This window comes from Malaya genurostris, chromosome 2, assembly GCF_030247185.1.
Source record: "Malaya genurostris strain Urasoe2022 chromosome 2, Malgen_1.1, whole genome shotgun sequence".
Classification (NCBI taxonomy): domain Eukaryota; kingdom Metazoa; phylum Arthropoda; class Insecta; order Diptera; family Culicidae; genus Malaya; species Malaya genurostris.
Window position 1 is genome coordinate 17,301,569 of NC_080571.1, and position 25,327 is coordinate 17,326,895.

At 40.1% G+C, this 25,327-nt stretch overlaps 1 protein-coding gene across 3 annotated transcripts in view; it reads right to left on the reverse strand.

The window, feature by feature from the left end:
- LOC131428293 (band 7 protein AGAP004871-like) overlaps positions 1 to 25,327 on the reverse strand; it is a 106,412-nt gene that overhangs the window by 38,132 nt on the left and 42,953 nt on the right. The window contains exon 1 of one of the 3 annotated variants that reach the window (XM_058592122.1): positions 6,794 to 6,998. The exons of the other annotated variants lie outside the window; for them this stretch is intronic. Within the exon in view, the coding sequence (XP_058448105.1) occupies positions 6,794 to 6,884 (91 nt within the window). The 5' untranslated portion in view covers positions 6,885 to 6,998. Of the gene's footprint in view, positions 1 to 6,793; positions 6,999 to 25,327 lie in introns of those variants that run through there. 3 annotated transcript variants of the gene reach the window in all.

Here is a 25,327-nt window from a genome sequence, read left to right on the forward strand (position 1 = left end):
TGTCAAGTTAATGAGAATGTTTCTTTATTTTGCACCGTCGCACTAAATGATTACCCTATGAGACTATAAAAACTTTTATTTGAGTCTGTTTGTGAAAATCAATCAAATCATTCAGACTTTTTGACCACTATTTCCAGGAATTCAGGAACCTGGAACTTGGAACCAGTATAGCCGAAGTCGGTTCGTTTAGTAAGTAACTAATATAGTCTACAAACTGAACTGAAGTTTTGATCCAAATCTAGAAGAATTTTACTCTTTCTTGCATCGTCGCTCTAAATGACGGTGTGCAAACTTAAACACACTTCACCCTATGAAAGCATGACAAATCCAACAGCAACCTTTGAAGGCCGTTCTCACACTATTGAAAGAGATATTTTGTTACTTCAAGGGATCAACTGGCGGTGATTAAACTGAACCTCGATTGAAGAGAAACGAGTGATGAACTGAATGCTGCCCGTTCGGGCCGTCAGCAAACATTGTGTGTGTCAGAAAGTGAAGTTTACTGCATTAGAGAGATCGTCAATGTGTTCCACATTCAGTTTCAATTGAATTGAATGAAGTTTTACTGCACTGACTCAAACACATACACGCTAAGACACTGTGTGGAATGATATAGAACACTTAGCCCTCTGGCCCAATTTTCACTAGTTAATTTTCAAAATGATTGCATAAACTTTCTATATGAGAAAGACAATTAGTGTACTTTTATAGAAAAGCATCGTTATCATGATCTTTTAATAACACTAACAAGTACACTCTTAGAAAACATGAAATTTACGCTTGACGTAAATTCAAGCATGCCGTAATTTCTTCGGTGATGACACAATATTACATCTACTAACATGTAAAAATAAACTTTGCGTCTGTACCAATGTAAATTTCAGCTAAAGTAACTGTGAACTTACTGATATGACTTATCTTTACATGCTTTGAATTGTGAATGTAAGTGAATCACGACGCTCCTTTTATGTGCATCTATGTAAATTTTTCTTAGTGTGTATTTTGTGTATTTTTTTTCATCTGAAAAATATAGATTCAAATGTGGCAACCCGGCACGCTATACGAAATTGAGCAAAGCCCACTGCGAACGGAGCAAAGCCGCACGTACCGTCGCGCTCCAGTTTTGCATCGTCATTTTGAATGACGATTTGTATGTTTCGACACTTATCGCCCTATAATTTCGGAACTAGAAGTTGGATCTGGATGAAATTACACAGTGTATTTAAAGACAATGAGAGCTTTAATTCAAATCATGATTCGTAAAAATCGGCTTAACCGTTGCTGAGATATCGAAGTGAGTTCAGTTTTTGGAGATTTTATTCACTATTATCGGTGCTTTCGGAAGTGGAAACCGGGGACAAGTAGTCCCAAAGTATTTTTATATATTCACTAACTAACAAGATTTGCAAACTAGAACAATTTAGCAGTAAGTTTTATGAAAATGTACACCTCTTTCGCTATCGCTTCCGAAAAAATACTCATGAAATTGAAAATTTCCACTAATCGCACTGAAATACCGGAACCGAAAGTCGGATCTGGATCAACTTCTCGGGTACTTTTTAAAGAATTTCAAGACCTTTCATTTGCTTCTCAGTTTGTGAAAATCGGTTAAGAAATTTCCAAGAAAATTGAGTGCGCATTTTTCAATAAATTTGCACATATTTGCTAGTAATTCCGATGCCGGAAGTCGGATACAAATGAAATTCAGGAAAATTGTATTAGATCGTAAGACCATTCATTTGAAACTAAGTTTGTGAAAACAGGTTCAACCTTTTCTGAGAAACATGAGTGACTATTTTTTTTTCGCGGTGCATATCACCCTGTTATTCCAGAACCGGATGGCGGATTCAAGTGAAACTCAGGAACTTTAAATGGGACCATAAGTCCTTTCATTTGAATTTAAGTTCGTGGAAATCGGTTCAGCCATCTCTGAGAAAATTGAGTGACATCACAAACACACATGCATACATACATACACACACATACACACAGACCGACACTTTGTGATCTCGATGAGTCGAATGGTATTTGATACTCGGCCCTCCTGGTCTCGGTTGTAAAGTTGGTTTTCACAGCGATTGTATAGCCTTTCTATATAAGAAAGGCAAAAAGGCGAGGACGTGGCCTGGCCTGGCCTAAAAGTCTCAGCATAACTCAGTCCATGGCTGCTCGTCGTCAGCCACTCAAGGCACGGATGCTTCGGAGATCACCCTCCACTTGATCGATCCACCCGCTGCGCTCCTCTTCTTCTTCTTCTTCTTGTACCAGTCAGATCAGACTCAAGAACCATTTTCTCTGGGCTGTCGTCCGACATCCTTAAGACATGGTCTTCGATCAACATAGTCCAGGTCTCGTGGCCATAGAAAACAATTGGCCGTCACCGTCTATCAATATTCGTGGTGGGAGGCATAGTGTTTCTTCTCTAGAGCCTCTTCCTCTCATGTATTTTGCTTTTGACGCATTTATGGCCAGTCCGATACGCCTAGCTTCAGCTTTCAGTCCGATGTAGGTTTCCGTCATCTTCTCAAGGTTACGTGCCATAATATCAATATCGTCAGCGAAGCCAAAAAGTTGTACGCACTTTCGGAAGATCGTGCCACTCGTGTCGATCCTCGCTCTTCGAATCACACCTTCCAGGACAATATTGAACAAGATACAAGAAAGTCCATCACCTTGACGTAGCCCTCTCCGAGATTCGAAGGGACTCGATAGCGTCCCAGATATTCGGACGTGGGTACGTTGTATTCACGCCACTTCTGGAGTACTTGTCTATCCCACTTGGTACGGCCCTACGAATTCCTTAGATATTGGTGATAGACGACGGCAAAGGATTTGGGATTGTATCTTGTAGGCGACGTTCATCAATGTGATTGCGCGGTAATTGCAACAATTTAGCTTCACCCTTTTTGTAGACGGGACATACCACTCCATCAATCCATTCCTGCGGTAGAATCTCTTCCTCCCAAATCTTAAAAATCATCCCGTGCAGCGCTCTAGCCAGTGTCTTTCCTCCATTGTTGGAACAACTCGCCTGGTAACTGGTCATTGTCCGCAGCTTTGTTGTTCTTCAGCTGTTCCGTCGCTTCGCGATCTTAGTCTTCCTGGTGGCTTTTTTTCCTCCGGAAAGCCGTGCTCTGTCGGTTCCGCGCCTGTCTGTATCGTTCCTCGTTCGCTCTAGTGCGGTGTTGCAGCATCCTCGCCCTTGCTGCATTCTTCTCTTGGACCAACTGCTGACATTCGCCGTCAAACCAGTCATTTTCTTCGATTCTATAACCTCGTACCTAGTACGGTTGAAGCAGTGCTACTCACGGTGGACCTTATATTCCTCCAGCCGTCTTTAAGTCGGGGAAGAAGGTGCTTCGAACTACCATTCATCGGGAGGCTGCAAAGTTCACGCATCGTTGGCCGTTGTCGTTTGTTGCTGCGTGCAGGCTCTCCAGCCCGATCACGGGCCTAACAGTTCGGCTGAAAAGTTCGTATCGTTTAATAGAAACACACATTTTTTTGCCAAAATTCGTTTTTATTATTCAACATAATTGCCATCAGAGGCGATACAGCGATTATAGAGATCTTCCAACTTTTCGATACCATTTTTGTAGTACGATTTTTCCTTTGCCTCAAAATAGGCCTCAGTTTCAGCGATTACCTCTTCATTGCTTCTAAATTTTTTACCAGCGAGCATTCTCTTGAGGTCTGAGAACAGAAAAGTCACTGGGGGCCAAATCTGGAGAATACGGTGGATGAGGGAGCAATTTGAAGCCCAATTCATTCAATTTCAACAATTCAATTCGTTGTTGTTTTTGATCGATTGTGAGCTCACGCGGCACCCATTTTGCACAAAGCTTTCTCATATCCAAATATTCGTGAATAATATGTCCAACACGTTCCTTTGATATCTTTAGGGTATCAGCTATCTCGATCAACTTCACTTTACGGTCATTGAAAATCATTCTGTGGATTTTTTTCACGTTTTCATCGGTAACAGCCTCTTTTGGACGTCCACTGCGTTCATCGTCTTCGATGCTCATATGACCAGTACGAAATTTTGCAAACCACTTACGAATTGTTGCTTCGCCCGGTGCAGAGTCTGGATAACACTCATGAAGCCATTTTTTGGTATCGGCGGCACTTTTTTTCATCAAAAAGTAGTGTTTCATCATCACGCGAAATTCCTTTTTTTCCATTTTTTCATAATAACAAAAGTAGCTTCACTCAAAATGCAATATCTCACAAACTAATAATCAGACAGCTGTCAAATTTATACACGTATCTTTTGAAGGTTGGTACTAACTGAAAATGGTATGGATTTAATTCTAGTGGCGCCCTCTCATAGAAACGATACGAACTTTTCAGCCGATCTGTTACCTGAGCTTTCATGTCGCTGATGACGAGTTCAACATTCCGCCGTGAACAGCTGTCGTAGATTCGTTACAACTGCGCGTAAAGTGCTTCCTTCTCGCCATCGGGTCTCGTCTCATGTGGACAGTGCACGTTAATGATGCTGTAATTGAAGAAACGGCCCTTGATCTTCAATACGCGTCTTGCCCAACACTACAAATCCATTTCCTAGAACCCTGGTTGTGCCACAGCTGCAAGTGCTACGACATCCAAGTCGCGGATTTGAAGCTCATCATGCAGTTCCATGTGCCAAGCTTCCAATCGTAGTCCTTTGTTCGTCACCTAGGATGCTTTTTATTATGAAAAAAAAAATATTTTTTGGAACGATAGCTCTAAAAAACTTTCGCAAAAATAGTGTTATTTTTCATCCGTTAGACCGCAAGGATTGAACGCAATATTACATTGCATTTACGATAGTTTTGTCATAATTGAATTTGATCGAAAAGTTCCCGGAATATATTCAGAAACTCGACACATTTTCTATATTCAGTTTTCGGTATGGCCATCAGAGCCATCTGCGATTTTTCCATAATCTCATTTGGGTTCTGAAACGCATTCCTCGGAGCGGTTTCTTGAATGGAGCGAATAGGAAAAAATCGAAGGGGGCCAAATCAGGTGAATTCGGTAGTTGCTGAATGGTATTCGTTTGGTTTTAGCCAAATGTTCACGGATAAACGACGGCATTTTGTGACGGTGCGTTATCGTGCAAAATTACATGAGTTTTTTGTTGTTTCGATTATCATTCGCCTCTTCGGGCCAGAAAAACTTTCTGACCCTATGTGTGGGGTTGGGAATCGAACACAGGCGGGCTGCGTGAAAAGCATCGACTTACCCATCACGCTATACCCGTCCCAGATCCACGAATTGTTTGGGCACCAATCTGGTCTGTTTTCGGCAAATTGCTTCACGCAAACGTCTAATAACGTCCGAATAATACTTGTAATTGTTAATTTGCGGTATACGGTATTCATTCCTTTTATTTTGTTGATGTCGATGGCCTACCGCTTCTCTCATTATCATTCACAGCCTCCCGGCCACTTCTGAAACGTTCGTGCCACTGATAAACGACTATTTTCTTCAGAGTATCGTTGCCGAAACACTCTTCTAACCTTTGCTATGTAGTCGCACCATTGAAACTGTTTTTAACGCCAAATTTAATGCAAAATCGTTTTTGCAAATTCAATTTGATTTTGAAAATTGTACAAAATCGAGGACACGCATAATCGCAGGTGTACTCAATACAACGAAAATTTTACAAATGTCCAGGTATCAAGCTGAATATTTGATAGAATATCGATGACAGATGATAGCGGCGAAATGACCCTACCGATGTCTATTAAAGCTTCTAAATTTATAGGTGGATTTATAGGTGGATTTATAATTGGATGGTAAGTGATTTCAGCAAGCTTAGCTTCATTTGAAAGCCACTATCAGGTTATTGATCTAGTTCGAAGATCAAATAGCAGTCTGTTTCGGTTTTGTAGATATAATGGTATAAAAGACATAACCGACAAACTGTGGGTTACTGGCCGAGTATGAAGATTATGGATACTTCCTGTTCCGAAGATATTATGGTATAAGTGACGTAACAGACAAACCTTTTAACTAATTTAATTTTGGCTCTACGAGTTCCGATTAGCTTAGGTTTATTTGCAAACTATTATGAGATCATTAGCCTGAGTTGGCGGTTCGATGCACAGGGTGCTGATCTAACAAGTCAGTTGTCGTATGTTCGAGCCCAAATCTGGAAGGATTCATAGTGTGAGTAGAATCGTAGTAGTAGCGACGCAATGAGAATCGACTGTGAAGTCTGTTGAAACAGAAATGTCAAATTCCACAAAAGTAGGTGTATTTCAGTGTTGAAGTACACTTTTGTAAATTACTCGAAATATTCCGAATGGACCCGAATAAATCTACCTAAATTCCCGTTAGAAATTAGTTCAACGAAAACAATGTTTCATTACAATTTGAACCCAAGTTTTTATTTGTTTACAGAATGTCGAAGAAAGTCTGTGTTAGGTATCGGAATATATTGCTTATAATCGCATGTATGTCCTATGTGTGACGAGAGAATTTGTGTAAAATGGAATCCTATATTCATTATGGTATATTAATAAATTTTGATAAGCTTTGGGAACATAACAATTGCTGTTGATACATGTTCGGAAGAACATGCACTTGAAGTGCTTGAAGAGTCGATAAGGCTGAACAATAATGGAAAGATAATTTCTGTTATCAGAATTGCACCATTACTTGATTATAATTAAAAAGATAAACGATTCATTGAATGTTCGCAAAAAAAAATAGACAGTCAACAGTCGGGAATTAGCTTTTCTGACAGAAATTGAGAAATTGTAACCATACAATCCGTTGCCAACAGCTAATAGAAACTTACTTCGAATGTTCACGGCTTGAGTTGGCTCCGGTGGAATCCTTACCGCTGCACTGTTGGATCCAGCTGCGGGTGTCGACGAGCTGGCTGTCATCTTGTTGTTAATAGCTGACACAAGTAAACAATCGAAAACAAACAAATTCTTTCGAACGACAGTATAGAATGTCACACGTCGGTCGCGTTCCGAGTGAAAACATACACTGTTTTCGAACCCAATCGAAGGAGACGCGCCACGACGAACGAACACGACGCAACGCCAACTACGCCTAGTCATTGTAGATAACGCGCTGCTGGGGCGTTTGGTTTTGCGTTGATTGTTTCGCGCACTGTGGCGGGTACGGTAGGGTAAAACATCATTCGAATGAGATTATCTGTTTCAATCTTGTCACCAGAGTTGGGTGTTTTTTAATGATTGATTGTAATCATTTCAAGTAATTGCGACAAGCATTTTAATTATTCTGTTTGTTTAATATTTGTCACTCGTCAACAGCACATTTTTATTGCTTCATCGTTAATCTTTGCACCAATGTGTAAGTGATCAAAATGTACGGTACTTTCTTAATCTTTATTTCAAACTGACTTTTATTGTTCGAACACATGATGCAATACCCATGAAATACAATCTATTCACAACCATCCAGTGCATCTGAGGGATTCCAACGAAGTGAGATAAACGCATGAATCACACTGAGTGGGATTCACACAACGAAATCATTTATTTGCATGCTTCAGCAGTGTTAAATAATAGCAAATTCTAGTAAGTTTTTGTAGAATAACACGCCACATTCGCAACTGTTATGGCACAGGAAGTAGTAAAGCTGAATACTGAATTTGTTCTGCATGGTACAAACATCGGACAGAACGAATGGAATATGAATCACTCCAACAAATTGATTCAAACCGAGAAGTGGATTAAATTACTTTAGCCACTGACACATTCCAACTCACTGAACAAGTCAAACCGGATTATTTTCAAATAACAGATACGGGTTTGACGTCGAAGTGCGTTTTAATCCGTAGTATTAATGGAGTTTCAGAATTAAGCTCTAAATGAATGGCGAAATGTATTTCTTGGTGATTAAATACTGTTTGTTCATTGGAGGGAAACTTTTGGCGGTCAAATTCTCGTGGAAAATGAGGGAGAGTATTTCGATATTTTAAATTTTCAGACGTAAACGATTTTATGATGTGTTTTATCTTTTCCTGCGGCCTTGTCTTGAAAAAAAGAGCTGTATTTATTTTCTAAGATTTATGATCCAGGCCCAGCACCTATTAGCAGACCGATTTAGTCAGATAGTTTGTGTGCATGGAAGAAACTTCATCCATTAATTAAATTATTGTGGAATTGTTACAAAACTCATAAGAATGAATACTTCTATCAGTTGAAAGACCATAGCGAATATCGACTTTGCAGGTTGTAATTAGACTGGAAAGAAGTCTAGTTTTTATAATGAGTAATTCCGCTGAGACAAAACAATGCGCATGTTCGACGAACCGTTCTTCTTTTAGTGATCAAGATCTTTATCAAATTAACAAGAGCATAAAATACTTAGTATGTGTATGTATGTATGTGTGAAGCCACCATCAGTTCAAGGCATTACCAGTGTATGCGGGTAGACTTACAGTAGATCCGAATTTGATTATCAGATAGCTTTCATATAATTGCTGTTAAGAAGGCCAAAATAGGTTTTGAGGTCCCGGCGCCTTCCAGCAAGAACATCCGGCCATATAATAAAGAATTTCGCTGTACCAGCTTAAACCCGCCTGATGGTTTGTTTGTTAGAAGGGAACGTCTTACTCATTTCAGACCTGCAGTAGTATAAAATAGTTATTCTATGAACGACTCTATTGTTCCGAGATTCATCAAACAACTTTACCTCTGTATAAATCACAATAAATACTAAAATGCTTGTTACCGATTAGGAATCCGCTGATATTAACGCATTCATTAATGAATTAAGGGGGGAGTAAGGGATAATTTGAATCAAAAATCACTTTTATTATAATTTTTTACGGAGAAACAGCTTAAGCAAATTTATTCAAATTATTTTAACATTATAAAGCATCATTTAAAGAATAAATTTCCGTCTACTACTAACTCCGTATTTTAATATTGAAAAATAAGGCGGTAACAGAACATTTCCCAAAACCTCTTTTGAACACGATAACTCGGCGTAGAATTATCTGACATCAAAAATGTTCTTGAATTTACTTAAAGTACGGGCTATTTCTCCACCTCCGTCGTTCTCTAGTTCTCTATTATTTTGATTTTTTATCAGTTCGTGGCATATTTAAGCAAAAAACGCGATCTTACGCTAAATTTTAAATCGTGTTCACGGACTTCGAAAAATTGGTTTTCAGGAAACGCGATAGGAAAGACAGAACAGGACAGGACAGGACAGGACAGGACAGGACAGGACAGGACAGGACAGGACAGGACAGGACAGGACAGGACAGGACAGGACAGGACAGGACAGGACAGGACAGGACAGGACAGGACAGGACAGGACAGGACAGGACAGGACAGGACAGGACAGGACAGGACAGGACAGGACAGGACAGGACAGGACAGGACAGGACAGGACAGGACAGGACAGGACAGGACAGGACAGGACAGGACAGGACAGGACAGGACAGGACAGGACAGGACAGGACAGGACAGGACAGGACAGGACAGGACAGGACAGGACAGGACAGGACAGGACAGGACAGGACAGGACAGGACAGGACAGGACAGGACAGGACAGGACAGGACAGGACAGGACAGGACAGGACAGGACAGGACAGGACAGGACAGGACAGGACAGGACAGGACAGGACAGGACAGGACAGGACAGGACAGGACAGGACAGGACAGGACAGGACAGGACAGGACAGGACAGGACAGGACAGGACAGGACAGGACAGGACAGGACAGGACAGGACAGGACAGGACAGGACAGGACAGGACAGGACAGGACAGGACAGGACAGGACAGGACAGGACAGGACAGGACAGGACAGGACAGGACAGGACAGGACAGGACAGGACAGGACAGGACAGGACAGGACAGGACAGGACAGGACAGGACAGGACAGGACAGGACAGGACAGGACAGGACAGGACAGGACAGGACAGGACAGGACAGGACAGGACAGGACAGGACAGGACAGGACAGGACATTAGACAATTTCATTAGTAATTTTTCACAAACGATGGTCAAAAACAGGTACAAATCCCATAAAACTATCTGAAAAATGATTCTAGTTTGCAGAGATTGTTAGTTTGTTGGCATAAGAACTTAATTCGGCACTACTGGTCCCCTCTTTTTCTGTTCCGGAAGCTCCGAAAGCGGTGAAGGAAAACTCCCAGAATAGAACTCACTTCGATTTCTCTACGATGTTTGAACCGATTTTCACAAATCATGATTTGAATTGAAGCTCATGTTATCTTTAAAAATACTGTGAAATTTCATCCGGTTCCGCAGTTACAGGGCGATGAGGGAATCGAAACGGTTACAGATGACTGCTAATGGTGTGTGATATTGATAAAAGACGGTTCTGAGGTTGATAAAAATTTTAGCTATTCTATGATAAGTGCGATTGAAAGAATAAACGAATGTCATTGAATTCAAATTTACTTGAAAAAATATGCAATTTTCACATCCAATTTAGCAGTAATACCGTGCCGGTGGTGTAATGATGTTAATAATAATAATAAAAGTAATAATCCTACTACATGTTTTATGCTGCTGATTCATGCTGCTTAGCTTGACTTACATATGCAGAAGTAACAGAAACGCAGGTTCGCTTCGTTTGTTAGATTTCGTTTAATTGGTTAAATCGAAATAGAGCTCTAGTCTAGGTTTAACTAGGTTTAAAACTGTTCCAATTTGTAGGTCATATTTATTGCTGGAAAACAAACCAACTTCGGCTATTCCGGTCATCTCAATCCGGTTTTGGAGGAATTGGAAATGGTGATTAAAAACTGCAAAAAATGGGCTTTCCTTCAAGATGGCCACATCGATTTTCACAAACTCATAGGTTCAAAGGAAAAGTCTTACAATTTCATACGGAATTCCTAAATTTGTTGTAGATACTACTTCCGGTTCCGGAACTAGAGCGTGAACAGGATTTGTAGAGTTTGTTAGATTTGGTCTGAACAAACTTTCCTATTTCTATTCAATGAACGGTTGTTTTAGCGAATTCCACAGTAATATTCATGATGATATGAGTAATATGAGAAAGGCATCATTACACCACTAGGTAGATTAAAACAGGTTTTGCCTTTCTCATATAGAAAGGTTATGCAATCACTTGAAAAACCGACTAGTGGAAATTGGCCCGGAGGGCCAAGTGTCATATACCATTCGACTCAGTTCATCGAGCTGAGCAATGTCTGTGTGTGTGAGTGTGTGTGTGTATGTATGTATGTGTGTGTGTCAAATAATCTCACTAGGTTTTCTCGGAGATGGCTGAACCGATTTGACAAACTTAGATTAAAATGAAAGGTCTCCCAGTCCCATACAGAATTCCTGAATTTCATCCGGATCCGACTTCCGGTTCCAAGGATATAGGGTAAAGTGTGTCCAATATTGTACACCGTCACATAAACCGGCGAAACAAAAAACGTAAAAAAATTCCTAAACTGGTCTCAAAACTACACAAATCGATAGACATTATCAGTAGGCAACTAAACGAACCGATTCCGGCTATCCTGGTTCCCGGTATCCGGTTCCGGAAGTACCGGAAATAGTGGTCATATATACCAAAATAGATCTCACTCACTTTGCTCAGCGATGGTTTGACCGATTTCCACAAACTTAGATTCAAATGAAAGGTCTACCGATCCCATACGGAATTCCTGAATTTCATCCGGATCCGACTTCCGGTTCCGGAGTTATAGGGTAAAGTGTGTTTAATATTGTACACCGTCACTTCAAATATTTTCGGATGCAACAAACATTTAAATCGTAATTAAGAGTGCGTACTAGAAGAGTTTGTATGTCATGTTAGTTGGTGGCCGTACGAACCGACTTTGATTATACCGGTTGTCGGGTTCCGGTCCGGAAGTGCATATAATAGTGAACCCATTTCGTTTTCTTAAGTATGACTTACGCAATCAAAGCACTGTTTTATTCTGTATGATATGCATAAACAATCTCTTGGTTTCTTTCAAAAATCGAAGAGAAAAATTTTGAATAGAATACCACAATATTATATGTACATGAGAAAGGCATCATTACACCACTAGGTGAATTAAAACAGGTTTTTTAGTGAGGTACTGGCGTTACGAAGCATGACAAATGTTTGTGTTTTGTAAATTATAGGCGTAACGAAGCGTTACATGCGTTATTTTTCTGTTAGTTATAGACGTTACGCAGCGTTACAGGCGTTACGTTAATTTTTGTTATAGACGTTACGAAGCGTTACATTCGTTACTTTTTGCCTTTCTCACATAGAAAGGTTATGCAATCACAGTGAAAACCGACTTTTGAACCGAGGCCCGGAGGGCCGAGTGTCATATACCATTAGACTCAGTTCGTCGAGTACGCAAAATGTCTGTGTGTGTATGTGTGTGTGTATGTGCGTATGTATCGATGGGAGGATAATGCGATAGAAAGGATAGCACTTTTTGGTCCCCAAAAGTACTCCTCCAAAGGGATCATCTCGACCCAGACGAATAATGTTAAAATCGTGGAAGTTTAAGGGTATTTCAGAAGTTAGCCAAGTTTCGCACAATGCAAATGCAGATTGTTTACTAATTGTTTGAAAGGGTCTATTTTTGGGATGATACTTTTGCAATTCCACTGAATAACAGTAATTGTATCCGTGACCTCGGGGGGTGACTTAGCCATCGAAGAATACGATCGCTGAAAGAAGGGGCCATTTTGCAGTCAATAGCTTCAAAAATGTTTTAACTGTAGGAATGAAAGCCATTCATAGACTTTTAAGAGGTTCTGAAATATTGGAGGCAGTCATGATCCAGTCCACGATATCAGAGAATTTAAAAAACTCAGTATTTGGTAAATTTTCTGATTGATTTTTAGGGACTTTCGGGGGTTTTGAAGTCCCAGGAAAGGGTGGAAATTCTTGCACTGAATTTAATTTTCCAAAACCTGGAGCTTTTTTCTCCGGTTTTTTGGCACCACTTCCTGTTGCTGTAGTTTTAGGAGCCCCCTCTGAAGACATCTTCGAACCCTTACTAGGGAGCTTATGAGAGGATATATTTCTCCTCTTTCTGATTGATGAGCTATGAGGGATAGCCGAAGATGTACCTTCGAGGGGGTCATCATATTCGCTCTCGTCAGTTGACAAGTAAGCGTAAGGGTGTTCGGTAGGTGGCGTAGCATATTTCAATATTTCCGCAAATGAGCGTTTGGAATGCATCAATGGGTTGCTGTATGTCCCAATTGTTTGCAATTGGTGCAGTTCATGACCCGCGGCACAAAAAGGCGAACAGGTTAACGAACTCGGTCCAGGAGGACGTAATTAGGCAAAACCGAGCCAGCAAAAGTCACCCGATACGAGTCTGATGGGATATAGGACTTAGTCCCATCCTCAGCGGTCGATACTGAACGCAATTGCTTGCAATCCAGTATCTTAACGTTCTTGAGTAGGGGGTTTTTAAAACCGTCTACCCCATGCTTAAGAACGTCCTCGCAAGTCAGACTCGGATCGGTGATCACGCCGTCTATCCCGACTTCGCGAGCTGGTACGTATACGCGATACTCCCGCGTGAAAAGTTCACATTTAACGTGAAAAACTCACACATTTAATCTCATTAGCTTGTTTTGCACTGGCTTGTCCGGGCGTACTTTTTCAATTTTTTGTACTGTATTATATCGCGAGGTCAAGTCCTTTGATAGTCTAAGGAGGTTTAATTTTTTTCCATTGGCTTTGGTCCGGATGTAAACCGCAAACGGTCCGGCCGGGAGTGCAAGCATCGGGATAGCTTCTAATGCGAGATTTATTGCCATCAGAAGCATCCATCTGATCATCTGGGGGAAGGTCAGGCAATTTTATATATATATATATATATATATATATATATATATATATATATATATATATATATATATATATATATATATATATATATATATATATATCACTGTTTCTAATGTATATATAAACGATATATACGCAGCGCCCCCCCCTTGATAACGGAAAAAATCAACTCAATACACGATTGGAGAAAGTCGAATTTACGTCCAACCGATCCGATAGTTACGGCACGAATGTGTTAAGAAGTGTTACACGCGTTATTGTTCTGTAAGTTAGAAGCGATACGAAGTGTTATATTCGTTACTTCAAATTGGTCTTTTGTTAATTATAAATGTTACAAATCGTTACATGCATAACTTCTTTGTAAGCTCTAGGTGTTACAAAATGTCACATGTGTTGCATTTTTAAAAGGTACAGGTGTTACGAGGCGTTACATCCGTTACTCGTGTGTAAGTTTTGTGTGGTAGGAAATTATTATAAGTGTTACTTTTTGTAAGAGATTTGGCATCAAAATTTTAATTTAATGTTTAATTTTCGAAATATACTGGAAATGTCAAAATTATTAAATTATTAGAAATGATCCTTTAACGACATGAAATACACTGATCAAAATGAACGCGATGACATATCTTATCGAAACGAAAACTGGTATTTAATTTTGAAGGAGCATAAATATAAAGCAATCGAAATCGCTGTGAAACGGCCTTACATGAAGCACATGAGCATCGCTACCATGGTTAAAATCAACGGTTTAGATTTCAATTATTTAGCCATCACCCTCGTTCACCTGTATTATCTAGGATTAAACGTTAATTTATCTCCGAGAAATTTTTATGAGTTTCGTTTTAGAATTTCAGATCACTACTTTCGGAACCTGAATCCGAAACCAGTATAGCCATAGTAAATTTGTATGACCATTCACTAATATGACCTATAAATTTAGAAGATGTTTTCCGTTCTCCACGAATCGGCTGTGCTACTCTATGGAGTGAATTGTCGTCATTTAAAGTAGGAATGTGAACGATCTCACGAGTCTTGTGGTTTGTTGCGTTATATAGATATTTAGAAGGTTTAGACATGTGTTACAGAAATAACATGAAAGTAAACGTGAAGAAATTTAATAATGTAATACAATAAGCTTCTCTCGGGCGCAGTCACAAATTCTATTTGAATACTCCATAATGACAGCTCTAGGCACACCGAGTATTAGGTACATAAGTAATCTTCAGTTACATTTTTTTTTGTCTGAGTGCCCCTCCCGAAACAAAATTCTGGGTAATTTATTTTCACTCTAGAATGTTTTCCACAATGTAATCCGACTACTGATTTCACAACGGTAACTTTCCGTACATTTGCTGTTTAAGGGTCAAAAGTCGAAAACAAAAAAAAGTAAAACTTAAGAAAAAGTCCAACAAACAATGGCATGTTAAACTAACACGAAACTCAATCATCTCGCAAGACTTCACTCTCGCTATCCCAAGAGGTCCAAATGAAAACACCGTAGAAGTGAGACGCCCAAGACTAATAATTAACAAGACAGCAAACTCAAACAACGATCTCGTTATTTTCTGTGTCAGGTGTCTTGGCCTTAGTCTTCACTTTATAAATATGTCACCACGTGTTGGCGTCCTCGTCTTCATTATTCCCGTGCAGTTTTCGAACTCGAAGTTTAATCACATTACCGGGGCAGCATGGTAGCATCGAGAGCGCAAAATACAGCGCGCACACACACACACACCATCGAAACAGACTACAAATCGTCTTCTGGTACGCGAAAGATTGATCCAATCGCAGCAATCGCCGTTACCTTGGTAGGAGAAAAAAATGCACTCTAAAAAATCGGTTTCGCCAACCAACCAGACAGTGGTCATTAAAATAGTACAGATTAAAACATAAGAAAAGCGCGTGCAATTTCCCCATAACGATCTTGACAAACCATTTCAAAAAGTCATCGCGTGGTTTGTTGGCAGGAACACAGGACAGAACAGGACACGCCCCGTCTGAGGAAAACAACTGAACCAATATTTGGCCATTAAACCGTTTGCTGTTTGTTTATTATTTTTAACAGTGTTCAAACACCACCCGGGGGCCGACATCGATGAACAATTTACCGTGGGACGTGCTATAATCAGGATTGGAGACCATATCTCAGTGCCGGCCGAAGTGAGATCTATTCTTCCCAACCGGGGGACCGAGATTAATGAACACGTTTTCTTCGAGACACCCACAACTTTCTCTCTCTTTCCTCCTGCTATCCTGTAGTCAGTATATGTAGTTTAGTTAGAGTTTAAAACAAGAGCAACGAACACCAACCCGGTGCATGCGGTGTCCTCTTGAGATAACGCCTTTCATCACCTTGGTTCGGTTTGGGTCGGTTCGGCTATCCGCATTCAGTGGAGATGAGCTTCCCAGCAGACACTCCAACGGCCACGTCCGTAACGCGACAAAGCGAACGGCTCGGAGACGGTGACGACGGCGGCGGTTGGCCGATCCGGGGATGGGTTTGGAAAATTAGTGGGAAATTGATGCAAATGGGAAATGTTTACGAGCTGCGAGCCAACTTTACTAACGTGTAAACGCTCTAGTATGTGTGGTGTTTAATGGCTTTGCAATTATCAAGAAATATGGGTCTCTTCTCTGTAGCTCGAGTTGTACCTCTGCCAAAAGGCCGACGGAACAAGCGCTTTAAACGGCCACTGGTTTGACTGAGGGAGGGAAGGGGGAAAGCAGCGCGTTTCATAAAATATCTATGTTCTATGGGCCATGATGGGACTATCAGTGTTTGCAGGCAGCATCCCGTCAAGAATCAAAGCCTCGGTTATAAACACACTATTGTCAATGATGACACTTCGCATCAGCCTTATTAAATCGTCACTCGAAAGGGTCCGAACCGAAGAGCCGGAACGAAGCGGAGTAGGCTCAGGACATTATTTTACAGTGTGACATAAAAATGGTGATATAGACCTTCCAGTAAATGATATAGAATGACAGCAGCGGCAGCAGCAGTGACAGCAAGCGATGGTTCATTCGGTATTCCGCGTGAATAATGTTTATTTTACGTGTTGTTGCTTCGCTCGGGACCATTTGAAATTCTTATCATATCAACATCCGCAGAATTCGTGCAGCAGTCATTTTGCAGCTTTTTGCTTCATCTAAAATTTAAAGTTAATTCTCCTAGTACATAAATTTCAAATAATAGGGTCAGATTGGACCGGTTTGCGATTGTCGTTTGTCGGAAATTTATGCAGCACCTTAGCACATTGTTGGAATCGTTTCTGCATTCACTTTCTTTTTGCGAGTCAAAGTTACTTTTATAACGGGACAAGCGGATGTGCATTGATGCTCGTGTATGTTGATAAATAAATAAATGAACCACTTTACGACGAAGAGAGACGAACTAGGTATAATGACCCACTAGCCTACCAACTGCCGGATATTGTAACACTTCCAACAGGACCATTGAATCAGCTACAAACCAATTCAGCTACATATTTTAAGGTTTGCACACGACTGTCCTTCCTACGAACAACAACAACAACAACAACACCAGCAACATAAACCGGAAACCTTTCTAATGAGAAACTATAAAATATGTATGCTGCAACGATGTGCGTCTGCAGAAGTGTTGCACTTGGCATGCAAAGCCGGCCACTACGGAGCTCTGTGTTTTGTTCCCGTCAGTCGGTGGAAGAAACACCGAGCACTGGAGAGTGGCAAATTATGCAAGCAAAGCATTTGAAAATGTCCCGGCCGAGTAAGTTTTTGGTTTCGTTCGCATTGTACAAAAACAGGTCAGGTAAGCACTAAATCGTTCCTAACGGAAATCATGTGGAATGCTTCTGTTCGGAGTTTTCCTCTCCTGGCGGTGAGACTGGATAGAAATACATTCAATTTTGCTGATATTCCCTCAGTGAAACTGGATGTGGTTCTTTTGTAGCTGGGATTCGTTAACACATTAGTGGTTATAAGCTATTGAAACGTTTTCACTCTGAATAGTTAAACAGAATGTATTTCGTGCACGTGCAGCTTGGTCGACTGAACCAATTGAGTCAGTTCATAACCCGGGAAGAGTTCATAGTAAGTCGGAAAGGACCAAGTCTGGACAATATGGCGGGAATAGCTGTTCGATCACTCATTAGGATTACCACGTGGGATGCATCCCTCGTCCGTCAGTAATTTAATTTGGTGGAAAAAAGATCCTAGTTATGCCGCAAACATCGTAAAATCATCGTGATGTAACACCTGATGCTGGAGAAATTACACCATATAAGTCGCACTATAGGGTGCATTCATCTAACTAGGAATCCAATTACTGAATCTTTGATTCGGTGGGAATGAGCTTGGTTTTGTTTAAGTAGGTTATTTCTAGTCTTCGAAAGAAATATTCATCTAATGGGAAATCTAGTTAGTTAGTGAACATATTTTGGTCTCGAAATTTGGGGTCTGATTTCTTATCTTGACGGAAAGTTTTGGATTATTCTTTACTTAATACAGCATTGATGTGTGTGTGTGTGTGTTTTTTTTTGTTTTTTTACAATGTGAAATACTTTATGTACTTTCTCAGCTCACGCGCTCGGTAGTTGTCAAGCTACCGCTACTGTGAACCAGCGAGTGGGACTGGCTGAACCTTACCCACTAAAACACCTTGGACATCTTGCCTCGATCCCCCGGAACTAAGCTTAGCTCAATACTTCTTCGTTTGGGAGATCCACCTTTGGCGCCTCGACGACCCAATGCCGCTACGTCGCACCAGACTACTCCACTGATCCCCGACGATGGATCTAGCCTACACCGACGGAGAGTTTCCCGGAGAAGAAAAATTCTCCCGCAACCGGCGCCTCCGGTACCCGTCCACGGCCCGACCGTTCATCGGGTCGATCCAATGATGCCGGTTGGAGGATGGCTTCCGGTTCACTGGTGCTCCGACGACCTTAACGGTACTACGCTTCGGTCTACTCGTCTAGTCCCCGACTAAGGACCTAGCCCAAGTAGCAATTCGCAACTAGTTCTGATACGACAAAGTCCAAACTATGTTGCAACAAGAGCACGAATATGTGTTTTATGTTATACTGGTTAAAACATGGTGACAGCAATGTTTCATCATAACATAACTAGTTACGAAATAGTTATTTAGGTTTCCAATCATAACATCTTTGTGTCATATTGAATTAAATATAGTTTATAAGCTATCGTTACTTAATCCAAACATATTTTTAATCACAACAATGCTTCTAGCCACTAGTTGAAAATAAGTTTATTTGACTTCAATAGTACCAACCCATAACTAGTTTTGATACCACTTAACCCAACTGTGTTGCAACAAGAGCACGAACATGTTTTTTATGTTATACTGGTTGAAACAAGGTGACAGCAGTGTTTCTTTATAACGTAAACATTAAACTAACTATCATTTGTAAGTTATCGTTACTTGATTCTAACATATTTTTAATCACAGCTATGTTTTTAGCTACTAGTTGAAAAAAGGTTGATATTCCGTTGCGAAACCATTACAAATACGTTAACGTATATGTGAATCGTTACTGTGAATTGATGTAGCAATAACTTAGATATTATAAGATTATAACATATAATTTCTTCATTGCTTCAGATAGTTATCGGTAGGTTTTCCCAACGTTATGATAACTAAAATGCAAACAAAACAACCTTTGTTGGCTTGAATATGGCGAACACAATATGGAGTCTCATGAAGTGTATGAAACGTAAATAAAACCAGGATATTACTTTTTCAAAATTACTTTTTGCCGAAAATAGTGAAAGGTAGAATAGTCATTTTTGTTCTATTCACAGTCATAAACACGAAGAAAATAATATAGGGATTGAACATCGATTGTGATAATATTATAGTTCTCATGATATATGAATTTAAAATGATAAGAAATCACTCTACTTGGAATAATTTTGAGCATTCTGAACATAGGGTTATTTTGTTGTTTATTTTTATATCTTTATAAACAGATTTTGATTGAAGGCGCATAAAAAACAGTTAAGTAAAATTGAATTCCGCTCGACAGTTTTTGGATCGTTGTGAAATTTGTACCTTGTATCAAGTTTGTGACATAAAGTACTCTTCTGCTTTTTTATTGATGATAGAAAAGTATTCTGGATTCATTCAATATTTATAATGTCGATGGTGACTAAGTTTCAACTAGTTTACTTGGAAACAAGTTATTTTCAAGTTATGAAAAGATAAGTTATTTCAGTATGGCATTACAACGTAACGACAACATATTTTTAGCCGACTTAACAACTAGTAGAAATTGCGCTTTTTGAGTCATGCAAGTGGTTAGAAGTTAGTAACAATCACTCAAATATCTGGTTGCAAACTAGTCACAAACAAGCTAGCGTGACAAAAATTGTTACTTGGGAGACTACCCCGACGGAGAGTTCCCCGGCGAAAGAGATTCTCCCAACTCCGAGTCCCCTGTTACACCACACGGGACACACGAGAGAGTGCTGAGGTCGGTCCGGCGATTCCAGTTGTAGCATAGCTTCTGGTTCGCTGGCGCCCCGACGACACAAGTCGGTTTTGTGGTGGCTACTGGACTAGTCCTCGCCGAAGGATCTAGCCTACCGCGATAGAGAGTTCCCCGACGCTGGGAGTTCTCCCGAAACCGACGTTTTCGATACCCGTATACGACCCGACCGAAAGGATGCCAAGGTCGGTCCAGTGGGTCCGGTTGGGAGATGGCGTCCGGTTCCCTGGTAGCACGACGATCCTTACGATGCTATGACGTGGTCTACTCATCTTGTCCCCGACGACGGATCAAGACTACACCGACGAAGAGTTCCCCGACGAAGGAAGTTCTCTCGAGCCAACGCTTACTCGCTGATCCCTTCTCCATGTTCGCTGCAACTCCGAGAGTATCTGTGTTACCACTCTGTTTACTGTATTCCACGTGCCTTCTTCACGACACATTTCCTCAGATATATTATCCACCCTTAAGGTAGGCATTTCCCTACGTACTTCCGCAAACCGGGGACAATCGAAAATCACATGTTCAGGTGTTTCTTCAACATACTCACACTCCGGACAAAATGGAGACGCGGCGTGATCACACCGATGCAGATACTTCCGGAAACAACCATGGCCAGATAGAAACTACGTTAGGTAGAAGTTTACCTCTCCGTGTAGTCTATTCATCCACGGCGACGAATGTGGAATGAGCTGGTGAGTCCATCTACCTTTCTCCGTACTGTCCCACTCCTGTTGCCACTTCGCCATCGAATCGATTCGAACCATCGTTCGCACGTTTCTGGTGGTTCTACGCTGATAACACTCGATATCCTCCGCCAGGGTGATGCAGATTGGGATCATTCCGATGATAACGCTTGCTGCTTCCGACGATATTGTCTTGTAGGCGCTCGTGACTCGTATGATCATAAGCCGGAATGCTCTGTTCAGCTTTTCACGGTTCCTCTTCGTTTTCAATGCTGTTCTCCAGACAGGAGCACCATACCGTAGTATCGACGAAGATACGCTAGCTGACAGACGTTCTGTGCTGCTTTTCGGGCTACCGACATTTGGCATGATCCTTGTTATTGCATTTATCGCCTTCGCGGACTTCTCACAGGCATATTCGACATGGCAGTTAAAGTTCAACCGGTTGTCGATCATCACTCCGAGGAGCTTCAGAGCTCGATTAGTTGCAATCGCATGTCCCCCTACATCTATCTCATTCTGTTCACCAATAGCTTTTCCAGGACCTTATTGAAAACTGATAAGGTGGAAATCGGACGGTAATTGCAAGGATCATAAATATTTCCGGACTTGAAAACAGGCACAACACGAGCAACTTTTATAAAGTCGGGAAAAAAACCAGTGCTCAGAATTTTGTTGAAAGCTTGTGCCAAAATCCGTGAAAAAGGCCAAGGATTGCTTTTCAAGAGTTTAACGGGAATATTGTCATACCCATTACGTTTGCTAGCATCTAATTCATGTATTATGGCAATAACTTCATTTGTGGAGGCCGGACGAATGAAAATTGAGTTTGTTACACAGGTTACATTGTTGAAATATGTTTCCAAACCCTCGAATGACAAGCAGTGTTGAGTAGGTTTTCGTAGTATAACTTTTTACTTTTTCTTTTTGCAATGTCTACTTTTTTACTAATGTGCTTCAGTAACCCTTGAAGGTTTAGATCATCTGGTTTTTTTCGAACCTTTTTAAGATAATTAGATTTCAGTTGCAACAACTTAAAAAGGTCATAAGACATCCAAGGACAATAATCTTTTTTGGTATTTACTTCCTTAGCATATCTCTTGGTACATTGGAACAGCATTAAGTTATATGTTGACATTATATTTGAAATAAATGTGTTAACATCATCAATAATCGTTAAACTGTCGATATATTGATTGAATAAACGATTCAGTTTATTATGATTGACTATTTTTTGATAAGTACTTGCTTTTGTTTATTACCGTTCAGATTAATTGTAGATCTAATCTGAAGATGATCGCTTAAGTTTGTGAAAATGGTGTCGTTTCGCAAACGCATAACGTCATCAATCTTACAAATAAAATGATCAAGGATTTTCCCACTATAATAATTATAATTTCCTCCCTCATGCTCCACTGTGCGTCTTTGGGAGCTTGAGCCGTTTGACTTTAATTGTCTTATAGAGCAATTTCAGGCCACTTGTCTATTCATACCATGTGATACAGAAAGTCGACGAATAGTTTGTCCTCAAACTAACGCATGGAAACGCATGGAACTTAGTTCTAAAGGCACGTGATGTATGATTTTGAAACTAAATACCATGCGTCTCCAGCTGATGATAATTTGACGGAGACGCATGGGTCTTCAATTGATTTATTTTTTTGAAAGTCTGGTATTATACCCGTCCACATTTTTTTTTTGAAAATCTGTAAATAATACAGCGTAATGTACTCATGAATGATTTATTTTTGATGTAAAATTTAGATTGGTTCCAATTTTTATACCCTCAAACCCTAACATGTAGAAATGATTCAGAAGTAAATCTATGAGCCGATTCTAATAAGATCAATTTGAATGGACAGCTGCCAAGAAAATGAAAGTCGTTACATAATTCTTTAGGGGAATTTACAATATTTGTGACTAATTGTTACAAAGAAGATAGGAGGGGTTAATTTTTGTTTTTAAATTTGGCGTGACGTAATTTGTGTGTGACGCCATTCCTTTTTTTTAAATCGGTCAAGTACCATATCTCACGAACAGCGCGATATTTTTACACAGTGGCAGCCTCTAATAAAGAATATTTACTACACAAAAATAGAAAAATTGGCAACTCACAGTTTTGTTAATCCACACTCAAAATGAAAGAATGAAAAATTTCGATCATTTTAACTTTAATTATTTTAATTTTTTTTGTTGACTTGACTTTAGTGAAAACGGGACTCTGTATTACACAGATTATTTTCCATTTAATGTAATATAAATTTCCGAGTATTCCCTCACATATCAATATTAAATTTGTGATCTCAAAACCCCATTCTATAGTTTTTTTCATACATAATAATGTTACAAAATATAGTTGATTTTTTTTATTAAACGATACTCTTAACATATCTTGGAATATTGAAACTTTAGGGTTAAGTTTGACGAGTAGGTTTCGAAAATACAAAGTTCCTGCTGAATTATATTCGAATCCGACTTCCGGATTTGCAAAGCAATTAGTAAAAAAATCCTATTTCAAATCACTTTCCATTTTTCCCAGAGATGGCGTGACCAATTTTATCTATCTTATCAAATGGAAGGTCTCATAGTCCCAAATAAAACTCCCAAGTTTTATCCGGATCTGACTTCCGGTTCCGAAATTATAGGGTAAAATGTGTTAAAAATGTTATACCGTCGCTGAAAGTGGTGAAGCAAAAACCGTAAAATAATTTCTAATTTGGCCTCGAAACTACTCCAATCGGTAGCTATTATCATTAGACAACCAAACAAATCGATTTCGGCTATCCCGAATCCATTACTAGGTGGATTAAGACAGGTTTCATTAATTTCAAATGCAATGATGGCGACCTCATACACTATGCGTTTTTTCTGGTTTTCCATAGACAGAATATAGAATTGACAGGAAAAACCAACTTTCGATTGGATACCCTTAGTGTTATTTACCTTTTGACTCAGCTCATCGAGTTCGAAAAATGTCTGTGTACGCCATTTAGAGATTTCTCTTTCCTCTCAAATGGATGAACCGATTTCAATAATCCAGTTGTCGTATTTTAGAGCCCCGGCCTGGAAGGATTCTTAGATTGGATCGTAATACTAGTCATGATTCTGTACGCCAAGGCAGTGAAGTCCGTTAAAACAGAATGGTCAAACTCCACCAAAGGAAAGTAACACTAAAGCTTTGCAATAGACGTATAAGTGATAGGGATGGTACTCGGAAGGCAAAGTAACGATACCTAGGGTATCGGATTACCGAAATTTTGGGTATCGATACAAGGTATCAAAAGGCAATAAAGTATGGATACCTGTAAGTATCAATTGATACTTGCACAGCAATCATTTCGGAATCAAATAAAATTGTCGACTGTGGCATTATTTTAAGATGTACAGAAAGGTTTTTTCATAAATTTGTTGTATCACCAGTATACGTATATTTCTTGCCACATAGATTGTACTTCGCCCTTCGCGACTTTTAGTCCACGTCAAAGAATTTCCGCAAGCCACTTTGTGTTGGAACCATGATGATTTCACATTTCACCAATTTCTCAAAAATGGTCTTGTAATAACCTTTATATCAATACACGGATATTACACTAAATCAGTACTAAGTTAGCGGATTAAATTGAACTGATAGACGCGAGATGTCAGCCTAATTTGAACTACTTTAAACACTGATGAATCGAAGGCGAAACGCGAAGAAACAATTCCTGTTGCTATTATGACGGGACCGGGGACGGACGGAACGGAAGCACCAGACTCGCGCATGTATTGGTATGATGTGGACTAGCCGTCGTTGATATTCGTTCTCGACAAGCTCGCGTCGTCCCACAGGCGCATTAGGAGAAAGTGTTATGAGTGTGAAAAATGATATTATTGAATCCTCTGAGAGTATGGCCTTTATGTGCGTGTTTTGTTGATGGTTTTCTCTCATTAAACTCTCTTTCAGTGCAATCGTGGGACGGAGCGAGATTGTCGAGAATGAGTTTCAAAGACGGCTAGTACACGTCATACCAATCCATACAAGAGCCTGGCGCTTAATCGAAACTGAAGAAAAAATGCTCCATTGGGTACGGGTATAATCTATACCTTTCACACAGGTATAGTCGATACTTTTCACGCAGCTCACCTGGGTTCGATTCCCAACCCCGCACACAGGCTTATGAAATTTTTCTGGTTAATGCCTCTATAATTGAAACAAACAAAACACATTCCGTCGTAATGGGAATTGACTTTAATCTGTTGCGATACCCTGTAAGTATCGAGACCAAAAGTATCGATACTAACAGTATCGCTCTGATGTGATATCGATACCAAAAATAGGTGAATCTTGATAGAAAGTATCAATAACTCAAAGTATCGACTTGCCCTAATAAG